Source organism: Diadema antillarum, unplaced genomic scaffold (genome assembly GCF_040938485.1).
Source record: "Diadema antillarum isolate AM-2024a unplaced genomic scaffold, OU_Dant_1.0 seq00000685_RagTag, whole genome shotgun sequence".
NCBI classification, from domain to species: domain Eukaryota; kingdom Metazoa; phylum Echinodermata; class Echinoidea; order Diadematoida; family Diadematidae; genus Diadema; species Diadema antillarum.
The window spans coordinates 466994-482286 of NW_027271590.1; the positions used below are offsets into that span (position 1 = coordinate 466994).

Sequence of the window (15293 nt, forward strand, 5' to 3'; positions counted from 1 at the left end):
GGTTGGTACTTACCGGGACCTGGACAACGATAACATGTTGGGGGAATACAAGAGTGGGAACATGCATTAGTGAAAATCGGACAGCGTCAGCATGCAAATAAAAATGGCAGCCAGACCCTGCCACATCAAAAACCACCCTAGGGGAGCTTCATTGGCAGTTTGTTGCATATGTGCGTAATTGCACACATTCGTGCATTCGTAGACCATGCAAGGTAAAACCACACATCAATATCACTACTGTATACGCTATAATTTTCGCGTACATAAATTTTCAACTTACTAGCATATAAGAATGATACTAGTTATGCACTGCATGAAAAAGACTTGCCAAACTCTGCGAACTAGTAAGTTAGAATTCAACATTTTTGAAGTGGAAAGTCTATTGCGCTAGATTTCTGACGAGTGGTCCCCTTGCGATAATGGATTGGCTCTCTACAGTATTCATAAGTAGATGTGGACGTGCGTAAACAAGCTTAGCCAGTATGGTCTGTTCGGTAAGCCGTGACATGGTATTCTGGTACTGAAATGTTCGTATCATCAAGGCAAGGGATTCATTTTGGAAGGTAATATTTTCGCGTGTTGTTAATTTCGCGAATAGCTCCCGACTCGCGAAATTCGCGAAAATAAAACCCCCGCGAAATATATAGCGTATACAGTATTCTGCTGTCACATCGTCGATGTCCAAGACTACATCTACATTAGTCCAAATACTTTTGTGGTCACACAACAAGTTTGAGTCTCAATGCATTCTCTTTCACGATGCATTAATACATTATTCAGCTGAAAGAAGGGAGTGGTCAATACAAATCACTCAAAAATGCATCCATTTCTAAACTGCAGGACACTGCACACCTGGCCTGACATCACAGAAATAATTTCAGGATCAAATAGGAAAGGAATTAATGTACATGCTCTTTGCACACTGAAAACAAGGGTGTCCATTTATAATGCATTTATGAAAAGTGAAAGAAACTTAACATCTGGCATAAGCCTCTGAGCTAAAATTCTTGGCAAACAGGAGACAGTTTTCCAATCCAATAATTAGTGTCTGTGACCTCATAAACACTACCACTTACAGTGTACAGACATAGACAAACAACTCTGAAGGCCTGATTACACAGGCACATAAACAAAATAAAAACATATGCATGCAGCGGATTATATGGGTGATAAGAATAGAAGAGCAATACATTATTATTTTTATACATGATGAATCTATATATGAGATAAACAAAGAAGAAGAGAGAGAAAGAGAGATGCTGTCAGAGGCAGACAAACATATAAATATAAAGACAGATAGATACAGATATAGTGAGAGATAGAGTGGCAGACATATAATTGAAAATTGAGCAGAGATGAATATATCCAATCATATGGTAGTGATGAAGTCATGCCAAGATACATGCGAGCAATGGCTAGCTATTGATGGAAAGGGGGAGAGATAATCTTGGTTAATACACCACCCACAAGCAGATGCACAGAATGCTGGATGCAAGTTGCAGATTGTCAATTGAGCCTTCTATGAGCTGTTCTGTGGCTGTAATCTCTGAACTACAACACTATGAGCACAAGTTTATCTAGGATAGCTGTCATAGTGTCTGTTCCTTCTTTGAGACAAAAATAATGATCATTATAATAATCACATTGCAAAAAGCAGAAATGTACATGTATTTTGCAAGACCAGAAACTAGCATGAAAATAAAAGCATGCAAATATTTTTGCCTGTTTTATGTACCACTATGTAATGTCTTGATTCCGCAGAAGTAAAAGCATGCGAAATTTATCTTACTAGGCAGAGCGTGAAAAAATTACTTGCGCGAAAATATCCACTTATACAGTAGTTGACAACGTTACTTTTTTTGCTATTATTGCTAAATAATGAAGTTGGGCAGCACTTCTACTTCAAGGGGGCTACAGTAAGCATTACTTTTGAAGAAGATTCATCATCGTCTGTAAAACAACTTACTCTTTAGGTTTGCTGTTTTTTTATGTTATGCTTCCAACTGATAAAACTGCACCTGTTCAGATATATTCAGAAAATGGAGGTTTCTCCTGACACATCCTGTCCAACCTTTCGAAAAGTGATGATAATTTACTGAAATTATGATCATAAAATTTTGCTGTTTACAGATTTACACGATAAGGGTAATGGCTTGCAGAAATACAATTTGTAGATCTTTCCTATTGAGAACAGCACACTATGAGTCACTGCATCTTTCTTGTGGAATTTTTTTTTCATGGAATTTGAAGATGCGGCATGAAATGGTGAAAGATGCATGCATGTAGGGGGAGAGATGCATTGGAAAGGGAAGATGTAAGATGGAGGGAAACCCAGTGGGCGGCGGCTACCAGCGAGTACCATCATGCTGAAGTACGAGAGAGGAGTGACATATCATGATGATTAGGATGATGATGATGACGACGACAATGCCGACAAAGATGGAGATTATGCGGGATTGAATTTGATTTGATACATGATGACGAGGCATGCGCAGGGGGAAGCGGAGAACTGTACCATGGAATTCCTTGGCCGCCTTCACCAGGTTGTCCCAGTCGAGGGCGGTAGACGTGTCTGGTAGGGGAAAGCCAGATGAAAGGTTGTCTGTGCTGGCGGACATACCATGCTGTCTCATCTCGCCTGGGGCACGCCAGTGTCGTGGGAAGGGGGAAAGGAGGGGGTCAAAGGTCAAGATAGGGTAGGGAATGGCATTAATCTCCTCGTCTGGCATTGAATTATGTTATTTTCAATGGTTTGGGGGCTTAGACGACATGAAAAGTTCAAGTGCATAGTAGCATTTCCGTGTAAACAGAAGTGCTTGCCTTTACCAATAGAAAAAAAAAGTAAATATACGTGTATATATCACATGCTGAGCTGATGCCGCCCATTTCTTCTTTTTTCTTCATTTTTTCCCCTTGGTGTCTTTGCGTTGATGAATGTGACTTCATTCACAATATGTGACTGCCTTTTCCCTGCATAGCATTTTGATGAATACTTTACTCATGGATCTCTACCATTGCACAAATAATGTCAGCCCCAACACCTGTACATACATGAAGGTCAACCGTGACGTCAACTCAAAAGATTTCTATGAAAGGCCAGACCAAATTCAAACATTTTGTCGATCAATCAGTGTTGGAAGAGATCAGAATGCAGACTCCATTTGATTCTTGTCAGTTTCTACATCTCTCTTTCTCATTATTTACACTAAAAGAGACAAAAGGCCCTAGGTAACCTTTTCATGGATTCTTTGCTACTGATAATGCTACACAAAAATAGGACTACATGAGACTAAATAAGATTCAATTTGATGCAAACATCATACCTGCTGTAACTTTTAACTCTTTGTGCAAGTTTGCTAAAATGTCGTTTATCTGGTTGCACTCTAATCTAATTGATTTCTTTAAAAGCAACTCCTTTCCCTGTGGTGAATTCTCCACTTCAACAGAAGAAGACGACAAAAAAAAAAACAAAAAAAAAAGTATATAAGATCTATGTACAAGCCCAGATTTCTGTTTGACAAGTCACAGCGACCTATGTCTTCCATGGGCATGACACATACAGTAGCTTTGATTGAGAAGAGACAAAGGGTTTACGAATGCAGACAACTGCAGACGAAATATATATTACACTTTAAGCGTCTTACCAGACATACAGAAGCACGAAAATCACATGGCGTAAAGGCACATGAAGATTAGCAATCAAAGTCATATTCCCTATGACAAGCATAGCCAAGACATGCAGTGGGGCATAAATACTGTAGAACAAAGTTAATTATCACCTGCCACACTAGTCAGCGCTGTCTGAACGCACATCACACACGACACAAAGTGCTACACTTTTTCTTGTTCCCGTCACATTGACTCATGCACACATATTTGTGCATCAGTCGAGAATGTCCAAGAATACATTTCCATTGCTGCATATGTGCACTATTTCTATTCATAAATATCGGCTGAAAACATATTAACCTCCCCCCCCCCCCACAAACACACAAATACACACATACCTATCAAATATCAAATAGACAGACATCTCTGAAAAGGGCTACCAGACTTGTGAGGCCATGACATCATTTTCACATCTCATTTGCATCTCCTGTTGTGACTGACATCAGCTTTGTAAAAACACAAGATTTCAAAATCCAAATGTCTTCATTTTTTTTTTGGGGGGGGGGGTGGGGGGAGGGGGCCATGTGGATGGTACTTTAGCTGTTCTGCTTGTTTTTATTTTTACTCCAGCTGTTAAAGTCAACCTGGAAAGTAGAGTGGAGTTTTTTTAGGGTAACAAAAGAAGAAAGGAGAGGTCATACCTTGCAGCATTGTCTTCTCTGCCTGCATCTTGCTAGGCATGGCGCCCGACTGAGTGCTGGTCACAATGTAGTCGGAGCCAGTGGTTGTGGCAGGGTGGGACTGCTTCCTCCTGGGGTAGGTACCCACACGGTTGCCAATGCTCTCCTCCGAGAGGGTGCGGTTCAGGGGTGGGGGCTGGGAGTGCAGGGCGGGGCCTGGAGTCTGTCAGAGGTAACAATGTGTAACATTGGACTTAACATGACAGCAAATTCCTATGTGGACCACTCAACACTGTGATAACCTGTCGACAGATTTCTTCCACTACAATGGATAGAATCTCTATCTAAACTTCACAAAACTTGAGATTGCACAAAAAAGGAAAGAAATTAAGACTAATCAGTCTATGAATCAATACTGACTGAATTTATCTTAAAGTTAATTTATAGGCAAAAAAAATGAATCAATTAAAAATTACATATGTAGGAAAAGGCAGAAACATCACATAAAAATCTAGAGGCACTGCACAACAATCTACAGGCACTACACACATGCTAAATCTGATGAATACAAAACAAGATTAAAGGTTTTCTACCTCCAAAAACCCAAGTATTAAAATGTGTATTCTCAAGCAAGTCTGTTAAAAGTGAGAAGACTAAATAAATGGGACCATTCACCACAATAAACTGGTGCAATGTCAAAAATGGCAAAGTCCAGAGAGTCAATATGGACTATACGCAAAAGATTACGCTTTACCACATGTCACAACACATTATACATGTGTACATGACAAGATAATGGCTGTCACACAGTAGATTTAGTATGAGAACACATCAAATAAAGGGATGAATCTGGTTGGGATATTCGGTGAACGTTTCCTGATTTTGTGGCGAATGGTCATGTCACAAGAGTGTTTCATCTTGACGAAGATTGTCCAAACCTCTGCTGATTTAAATGGACAGCAAAAGCACGTAAGGAAGAGAGTGGAGGCTACTGACAGAAGATGGGCTGAATATTTACCCCCGAATTAGGAACGCGAGAGATGCAGATTTGGAAGTGCGGAGTTCGGTTAGTGGTAGCCACGACCTGATCCTCCTCGGTACCTGTCTGGAGGGGACCGGGAAGGGTGAAAGTGATAGACGAGGAGGCGGGGATGATGGGGGAAGGGGCGGGGCTCAGGGAGGAGGAGGAGGAGGAGGAGTGGTTGGGCAGGTCGGTCTCATCTCTACCGGCGCCGTGGCCATTGGGGATGTCTTTGGGATTGCTCGGGACATTGATGGTAATGGAGGAAGAGTGGAGTGTTTCGCCGTTCAGCGTCTGGTGCTATGTTATGTTGATGTGGGTTACACAATCATTAACATATCACACAGATGAATGAGAATGATGGGAGTAGGAGGATTTTTTCCCTCAAGCAGATGTATTTGTTAATATATGCATATTTGATGTTAACGAGGGATATGGAGACAGATAAATGAGGGTGTATGATATGGTATGATATGTGAACACATGGAAAAAGTGACAACAAAGCATGCATTTATATCAAATATTAATGTATTCATGCATAATAAAGACAAGGGTATACAAAACATGATGCCATTTTCAGTAGTTAGAATATATTTTCATTGCCAGATTCATTGTGACATTAACATGGTCGTATTGCATACAGGAGAAGGTATGACATCAAACAACAAATGATTTGACGTTTGAAAAAAAAAATTGTGCAATGTCACATTCATGATATAAAAAATGATGGTTAAAACATACAATATTTACAGTCATCCATGATGTGTGTTAAAGGGCATACAAAGTTAAATGTTCATACACAAAATGAAGGAATAGAATTGGAAGGGTTTAAAGAGGAAACCAGGATGGGAGCAGGGGTGTAAGGGAGGGGTGGGAACCAAGTTTATGTAAGGGGTAAAAAAAGGGGAGATGGGGAAAGAAAAACAGGGGAAAAGAAGAGTACAGAAAGTTACACAACAATGAACACAACAGAGAGTACAAACTTAGCTTAATAAGTTTGTTTCTATCTAGACTCCATTTTTGAGCTCTGGGAGAACAATCAATGTTACTTTCTTACATCCACTGATGATTTTATCATTTGGGTCAAGGGATGAGAGAACCACAAAATAAGATGCAAATATCTATTTTTACAGTTTGTGTGCATACAAAGCACATGATGTGCATTAACTCGACACACTATCAAAATTACAGTGTTTCTGCATTGAGGCAATAAATGGCTACCTGAACTCTCTACAAAACACACACCTCACAGTTTCATCAAATCATTCATCTTTCCATAGAATTTGGCCATCATTACATACTGTTTATCATGTATGCATACTGTTTCATCTCATTTAGACAATATTTAATTACAATGTGTACACATTTTAGTCCAAATTTGCTTCCTCTTTTTTTCACAAGTTACTATTGATACAGAGTAACATCATAAGGCCCCTAGAATACCTCCCAAAAAAGTGTAGTTTGCATTGGCAAGTATACATTGAGATGCAGACAATTATTTCATTTAGAATATCTAGTTACATACATTTTGGTACACAATATTTGTTCTCCATCTTTTGAACTAAATGAGCCTACGTACTGCAATCAAGTTGTCAGAGATTTATAGGGTCGTTGAAGAATTATATGATATCCAAACAACAGTGAAGAACAATACTGTCTCCAGAAACTTGAAATTTCTTTTCGTTAATTCAGCTTTACATGTCAAATCTGTTTTACACTTTCAATTCACCAAATTATGATAGCATTGTCGCATTTATACAGTGAATAAGAATGAAAGCTTCAATCAAACAGATACATTGAGTACTCAGTTATTCATGTATATATTCAAACCTCTGAACCATTTTTACTCGGGTATGCATGACTATGATTTTTATCATGACTACTACTTTAAGATACTGAATAATTGCTGTTCATTTACGTCGACAAAGGGCAATTTGTCCATCAGTTGCAATCTATAAATATTATCATTTTGCCATTGCTGGACTAGCATCTCAGGTCAATAGTTTACAATCACCATCAAGACCCTGTCATACCTCGCTACACTCTATACTCTGCATATTTTACAGATGATGTCTCCTATTCTAATACAATTTTGTGAGTGGTGCAACAGTTCACAATTGTGCACGTCATAAAATCTTTCAAACACACAGCTCACAGTAACCAGTTTAAACAACAGTACACAATATCAAGGTGAGCAGTGCATATCATTGTAAACAATTATTAGAAGTGAACAAACATAATTAATCCAATTTGATTATGCGGTGCATCCTGTGCAGGATTAGTCATAGAAGGAGGGTTATACTGGTCAAAGTCACTGTCTGATATTCTTAATCAACAAACTGTGTGACAAAACATACAATAGTAATTTCAGGTGGCATATATAAAGACTAGATGCCACATTCACCAAACCCTGACTGAAATCTGACAGGTACGACATAAAAAAACAACAAACAAACAATAAACCAACCAAACATTGTTAACAAGTCTTCTTCTCTAACAAACACTCCTCAGTATTAGTTAACCATCACACAACCACTACTATGAAAAAGCATTGTCATCATATGCCAAACTGTTGAAAGTGGTAAGGACAAAGGTAAAGGGCAATTCCAGACCAGTTATGAGTTAGTTTGAAAAGAAAGTGTAGAAATTTACAAGCACAACAGTAAAAAAAAAAAATTGATAAAAAGTATATACAAAATTTGGAAGTCATGAAGCTGTGAAGTTGTGCTTATTTCTGCAAAACAGTTCTCCAACAGTTGCAAGCTGACGAAGTTATCACCTCACAATTTTCCCGACTGCGTACAAAAAACTGACAAAACTTAACTTTTCTGTTATAAAAGTGCAAAACATAATGTCTATCCTGGCTAAATGATGTCAAAATAATGATCGTTCAGATATATTTGGATTTGGGACAAGGGCATAAGTATGATTTTTAAAAAAAGAAGGGAATTTCAAGTTTTTATGTACAAATTATGCGGCAAGTTGTGAGGTGATGACATCATCAACATACTCACTTGGTCTGGAATTCCCCTTTAAGGAAGATCCTACTACATGATATGTTTGGTTATCTTAAGGCATTGTTGTTATCTTCGCCCACTCTTGGCACCCCATACCTCTCTCCTCTCCCGCTCCGAGGCACTGTTGAATGCCTCGGGGGCAAGCAGCTTCCTGAGATCGTCCTGGACCCGGTTGTCACTCTGCGTCTTGAGCGGCGTGGTCACCGCCGTCCTCATCGTCGGCGTGGTGGCCGAGTTGACACGGGGACGGGTGACCAGGGACTCGTTTGACGACTTGCTACTCTCCAGGGGTCTTCTGTGAAGAGAGATGACAAAGTCTTTCATGTATAATGGTTCAGGTCGGTTTAAACAACTAAGTGCCTTTTTTCCCAAGTCACCAACATTGCATGTCATTCAAGAGTTATTCTACTTAATCAGTTGAACTTTTAAAGCACCATCTAACACATGTAGACTTTAGAATGAGACAGTCAAATTTCTAAAATAAACTAAAAAGGAGTTGGCAATACAGACAGATAGTTTTGTGATGAAGAATATGCAAGGACTACACAGATATGAACCAGAGCATGGTCATTAATGTCTTTCTATATTAAAGAAAGACACATCAGAAACAAAATTGAGGTGTTGCATTATCAGAAAATCAGTGTCAACACTAATGCCTACGCAAAACAACACTCTATGTGAATCAGGTATCTTTGTGCGTATATCATAGTGACCTTCCCCATGTTTTGCCCAAAACAGGAGATAGTACCTTGTGGAAATACATTGCTAAACCAACCTATGAGACAATAATGTTAAGCACTTGTACAGTGACAATGTACCCAGTTTCATGCACTGAAGCAAAATTTCTTCTTTTTTTTTTGAGGGGTTAATGAACAAACTCCAAACTTTGAGAATTTGCTCTACACCATAATACATTGGCTCTTGTTGATTTTTCCCCCAAGTTCTCATCAAGCAATATTCTGGCATTATGTCATCCTCTTTTCTGTGTTTGATGAAAGTTTGAATGACACTTCCACAGGTACTGGGATGATGAACAGGCCATGACAGGTGGTAAACTCCAAAACACACTGCCTCTTAAAAAAAAAGAAAGAATAATTGAATGTTCGCCCCATGGCAAAAATGCCAGATTATAATCAAACATCAATATAGGAAATTCTTTAGGCTGGATCTACATTACTAGTAGTAGGATGTTTAGTCAAGCTAGCTTGCTACACATGTACATTGAACTTTACACATAATTTTGTTTACTATTTGTTTGTCTTTACTGAAACCTGAGCCTGGTTGATGAAGGCCAATTTACCTCCTAGCCATCTTAGGGCTTGTGCTGGACTCGCTCATACTGCTGCTGGACGATGCTGATGGTACACCCCTCCGGTGAGAGGAGCCATAGTCCCCTGCCCCACCCCTGCGGGGACTCTGTGCCCTCTTCTTGACCGTCTCCGGGCTGGGGGCCCTCTGGGGCATGGGGCTGCGGGCGGGGGACTGTCTGGCCCTCAGGCTGCCAAACTCTCTGCTGCCAGAGCCTCCCGACAAGGTGGAGTGGGTAGACTGGTCACTGATGCTGCTCATGGTGGCATGGTGGTGGGGGACAATGCCGGCCAGGTGGGTGGGGCGCTGGAGGCGAGGCTGCTCCATGTCAACGCCCTCCCGGCTTCGCACCTGGAAGAGTTGCTCGGTGGGGCTGTAGCGCTCTGCTGTGGCGTAGTTGCCCCGGCTTTCATCCCTGGGCTCTTGCTTTGTCAGGGAGGAGGAGGCAGACAAGGAGGTCTGATACATGGCGTCTGCTGCATCCTTAGAAACGGACACCCCGTCGTCATGGTAACCATTAGCATCATCTCCCGTGTCATACCACTTCTCATCACTTGTGTTGGTATTCTTGATGGTTGCCTGCATCAGACAGATGGGTATTGTAGACCACAAATTATAACTAAACACAACCAAAATAAAAGCATAAATCAAGACTCTTCAATAGAAAGCAGAAAGACATTAATGACATAGACTCTATTTTGTCTAGAATATATTCACTTGCCACTTTGTGAACCTGAAGAATCTCAATCTCAGATAAGTTTGAACCAATACTCATTAAACGTCAAGTTGGTAATGAATTATGTAGACATATCTTTCAGCTGTCTATGGAATGTGACAGGGAGGGTATGTGGCAGAGCATGCTCGGTGTATTTCTGCAAATAAAAAAAAAGTTCATCAAAACATGCCTGATTATGCTGTCAGGATAGAGATTATTAAAGAAATGACAGCAATTCAACGTGTACTCCACTGTTCTTATCACTGAAGAAGATAAATTTTCTGTCCATGTATGTTGAAGCTATTAAAAATGAATGGTCATTCACTAATGACACACAAAACAATTGTTGACCTTTGACCCAACGACCTACCTGGGCTACATTGTGGTGGGGATATCTGGCCTTGGGTGTGACAAACTGGGCCTGCTGCTGGTCAGTCTCTCTCGTTCTGTCCTGGGGGTACGGGCTCTGATCACTTTGTCTCTGCCAGCTCGTCGCCTTACCAGGTTCTTTGTACACTGCAAAGGAAAACATTCATATGGATTCATCTTTGAACAAAGGGTCTGCACATCCACACTCACAACAGATACGTAAATAAACAATAATTTATCAAATCTGACCTCTTCCTAAACTCCTAAACAAGGATACCAACCTTTACAACAGCATTGCAGTATTCTGAGGGCTGAAAAGCAGAATTTTTTGTTGAAAAACAGTATTTTTACTTTTCTTGCTATAGACATGTGTAGTAATACAATTTGAGAAAAACAGTATTTTCCATAAAACCCGCAGTACTTATGGCAAAGAAAAGTAAAAAACACTGCAAAAAATAATAATAGTTGGCATCTCTGCCTAAACGTGAATACATTTCACACCACCCACCCACCCACACACACACACACACACACACACACACACAATAAAGTGACTATACCTCTATTTCTGTAGCTGTCGAGATTGTCCTCTAGGGAGTCCTGCCTGGAGTGAGTCCCCGTGCCAATCCGGTCCAGTTCCTCCTGGGAGCTGCGGAGCCGGGCCTGGGTGTCATTGGGTCTCCTCCTCACCTCCCTGGCACTCCTCCTCTCGTGTACCATCCGCATGAAGGACTTGTCCCCTGACTCTTGGGACAGCCCTCGGGAGTGTCCACCAGACCCCACCGGGGCAGAGTTTCCGCTGGCGACGCTGACGCCACTGACGCTGCTCCCTCCGGAGTTGGCCTGCTGTCGCGCCCGGGCGTTGACCTCCTTCCAGTAGTCCACAGCCGCCCGGTAGTGGTGCTGGCCGGTACTGGAGGAGCCGTCGGCGTTGATGCGCCGTTCGAAGGTGGAGATGGCAGAACGTACACTCCCCTTAGCCGGCAGGGCTTCATCGTTGGGGGTGGGCGGATAGAGGGGTGTGGTCGGGGCTGAGTGCATGAGACTGGAAGCCGGCTGGCCTGGTGTCGATACAGAGCGGGAATGGTGGGCTCCTCTGGTTCTTGCATCTGAAAAGCACAGAACTATTTGTAAGTAACTCTTCCACCAAATACTTGTGATACCAAATGAACCAGACTGCAAACACAATGAAAGTATGAAGCATACATGTACAGTGCCTTCCCATTACAAGAAAACACAGTTATAACAAAACTTTGTTACAATAAAGCAAAAATTCAAGTCCCAAACTTATTTTCTATATATCTTTGTATAATCTATTTGTTCAGCTACAATGAAATTTTGATCCAACGAAAGATATCTACCAATTCCAAGGAATTCATTATCACAGGAGTCGCCTGTAGCACAAGAGGAATGGTAACCAGAAGAAACAGCAATACTGGATAAAACGCTTTCCTTTTCTCTCAACACAGATTTGGACACAAAAGATGGCCTAGTGACCATATAGCGACCATTTCAATGTTCAGATGTACAATTTCTTCATCTCAAATCAAAGTGAGCACGAAATATCTCAAAACTAACTACACTGAGTGCAAACAAAAGGCTGTGCAGACTCTCACCTCTGTTGGGCACACTGCCCACTGATGTCGTCACTTTGTGTGGTCCCTTGCCACTGCTTGTGGCCCGGCTGAAGCCTAGCCGTGCCCCGCCCTGCTGGGTTACTGCATCGCTGTTTCCTGTGTATTCAAGAGGAGTGCTTCCCCTGCGTGAGGTAAACAAATATCCCTAGTTAAAAAAATCTCTACAGCTTAAGATTTTGATAAAGACACATACTGTATACACCATATGTTTAGCGAGTCTAAATTTTCGCAAATTGGGACTTCCCGACAATTTCGCAAGTGATTAAATTCGCGATCATGGAGTACTGTACTGAATGGAGAAATGTATATGTGTGCGTCACATTCACATTGGGATCAGAGTCGTTATTTTTGTGTGTCTTTAATTTCGTATATAGCACCTGATTCGTGAAATCTGGGAAAATAAAAACCTTGCAAAATATTCAGCATATACAGTAGGTAACATGGAATCCTCAATTTCACTCTTAAATGCAATAATTCTTTCTCACATGCATGAAACATATGAACGCAAGTGCTAGCATGTAAAGTAAAAAAAAAAAATAGTTCTGAAATGCCTGAAGAACTGCCAATATTTGCTCTGAAATGTATGCATATGCAGAGGAAATGTAAGAAAATATGCTGTAATAACAAGATTTGGGTTGGGCAATAATGAAAAAAAATAACTTGTTGGAAAATACATTTGCTAGGGCATGATCGATCATCATGTAAAGTTCTACCTACCTACTACTGAATGGGGAGGGTGCTTCAGGAATAAAAGTTGTGTACTACATGTACATGTATGTTTGAAATTATTTTACACCTTTTGATCTTAGAATACTCCTAAGCAACTCAATATCCTGGAAAATCATATCAGCCAGACAAATTTCTTGGTAGACCCTTTTAATGCATTGCGAGCAAATTCCAGACGGTGGAAGATGAATTTTGAGCTCTTCTGAGAACTTAACTCTGGCTTTAATCCATGTTGTGTGCTATGTTTTGTTTGTTTGTTTGTGTGTTTTATTTTTTATTTTTTTTTTTGGGGGGGTGGGAGTAATGGCTGTCACTGTAGCGATTACACACCTCCTTGGGCTGCCGTCTTCGCAGGGGGACACGACCACCACTTTGACCGTCTGCGACGTCCTCAAGAGATCGATCATCTCCTCATGTGTCTGGGTGCACACTGCTATCTCACAGATCTGAGTATGTGGAAAGATCAGACCATGTCAAATCAGGCTTTATCAGTAAATATTAAATAAAGCTTGAGTGAAATGCGGGCAGTTATGTCTCCCGTATGTAAGCATACTTTCATAGCGTTATCACTTGAGTACCTCAAAATTGCACTCTTAGTGAGTGATTTTGTCATCACAGGTACATCATGAATTATTTCATTCAGTACTGTAAAAGTGGATATTTTCGTGGAGTGGAAATATTCGCACATTTCGCGCAAACAGAAGCTAGCGCGAAAATAAAAGCACGCAAATATTTTTGCATGCCATACGTTCCAGTAGTCATTGTCCCGATAATGCAGAATTAAAAACACACGAAATTCATCTTACCCGGCCGAGCGTGAAAAATTACTCATGCAAAAATATCCTCTTTTACAGTACCCCTCCCCCTCCCCCTCCCCCCAAAAAAGATAAAAGGCAAAGCAGATGAAGAAAAAGAAGAAGAAGAAGAAGAAGAAGAAGTAGAAGAAGAAGAAGAAGAAGAAGAGGAGAAAAGAACCAAACTGTACACTTGATGACAAAATCTCTTGAATATGAATTTATTTTCTTCTCTTAGACTGCATCAGAAAAAAAAGAAAGAAGGTAATAGTATTGTTGTTAGCTACTCAAGACAGAGAGGAAGAGAAAGAGAAGGACACAGAGGGAGAGAGAATGAGAGAGAGAGAGAGATTCCTGCTTTCTTTTGGGGTGGAGAACTCACCTCCACAAGCCTTGCCCCTTTCCTGAGGCCAGCCTGCCAGGCGAAGCCATACGGGTCCACCTCAACCACTATGCCCTGGTAGTGTACATGGAAGCCAAGCTGACCAAGGCCATTGCGACGAAGCGTGATCTCTTTGGTCTGCAATGGAAACAAAACAAAACAAAAATGTGAGAGAGTAAGAAACTATGCTCTCATTCTTTGTATATTGCAATAATTTCTTTCCCTTTCTATTCAAAGCATATTTTATTAATTTCAAACACATTTATTTACAAAATATGGAATCTCTGTAACCCTGGAACCAAAACAGTCTGGTATGTATTATTTACCATTTGGTAACAGAATGTCAAAGTGGTTACATCTCATTTATACAACTAGACCATTTTCCATCTTTAACCTCAAGAAAAAACTACAACAACAACAACCACCTCTATGAGTATAAAACAAGCTACTTCCAGACAAAAAAAAATGTCCTAGAATCACAGAAAAGCCTTTATGAGTATGAAATAAGATATTTCACGACATTAAATGCTACAGGTGTTTGCCTCACTTAGAGTTTAGCAACATATATGGGTAAATCATCACATCATACTATAAAAATTGTCTTTAGTGTCTGTCTTTAATGTCTGACCAGATCAGATCTGGAATCTAGACTGGTCAATCATGTGCTTGACCACATGGCCTTGCCATTGCCACAAATAACTCCTCTTACCCTGGTTCCATTGGATACGGCTTCAAATCTCTTGACTATCTCCGGCACCTCATCCAGTTCCTGGTCAGGGATCCGTAACCTAACACAGTTCCCCTCGTTAAAGTACAGCTTCAGACTGGGCACACGGAACACACAAGATAGTATGAAATAGTATCAAATTACTAACAGGTGGAAGGTGTCTCTAAGCCTCAACATAAGATATCATTCTGGCTGTATTATAGATTAGAACATTACTTTAACGCCGCTTACAGGAATATTTTTGTAAACATAGATTATATATATTGCATATCACATTTACATGACGTAGGCATTTAAAAAAAATTTGA

General features: G+C 40.5%; 1 protein-coding gene across 1 annotated transcript in view; it reads right to left on the reverse strand.

Moving 5' to 3' along the window:
• Positions 1 to 15293, reverse strand: part of LOC139737196 (uncharacterized) — an 83269-nt gene that overhangs the window by 34875 nt on the left and 33101 nt on the right. Inside the window, exons 14-24 of the mRNA XM_071647873.1 lie at positions 14968 to 15082; positions 14259 to 14396; positions 13413 to 13528; positions 12336 to 12478; positions 11280 to 11828; positions 10721 to 10866; positions 9628 to 10214; positions 8424 to 8622; positions 5308 to 5610; positions 4311 to 4512; positions 2516 to 2638 (exon numbers count right to left, since the gene is read on the reverse strand). Coding sequence (XP_071503974.1) covers positions 2516 to 2638; positions 4311 to 4512; positions 5308 to 5610; positions 8424 to 8622; positions 9628 to 10214; positions 10721 to 10866; positions 11280 to 11828; positions 12336 to 12478; positions 13413 to 13528; positions 14259 to 14396; positions 14968 to 15082 — 2621 coding nt within the window. The remainder of the gene's footprint in view (positions 1 to 2515; positions 2639 to 4310; positions 4513 to 5307; positions 5611 to 8423; positions 8623 to 9627; positions 10215 to 10720; positions 10867 to 11279; positions 11829 to 12335; positions 12479 to 13412; positions 13529 to 14258; positions 14397 to 14967; positions 15083 to 15293) is intronic.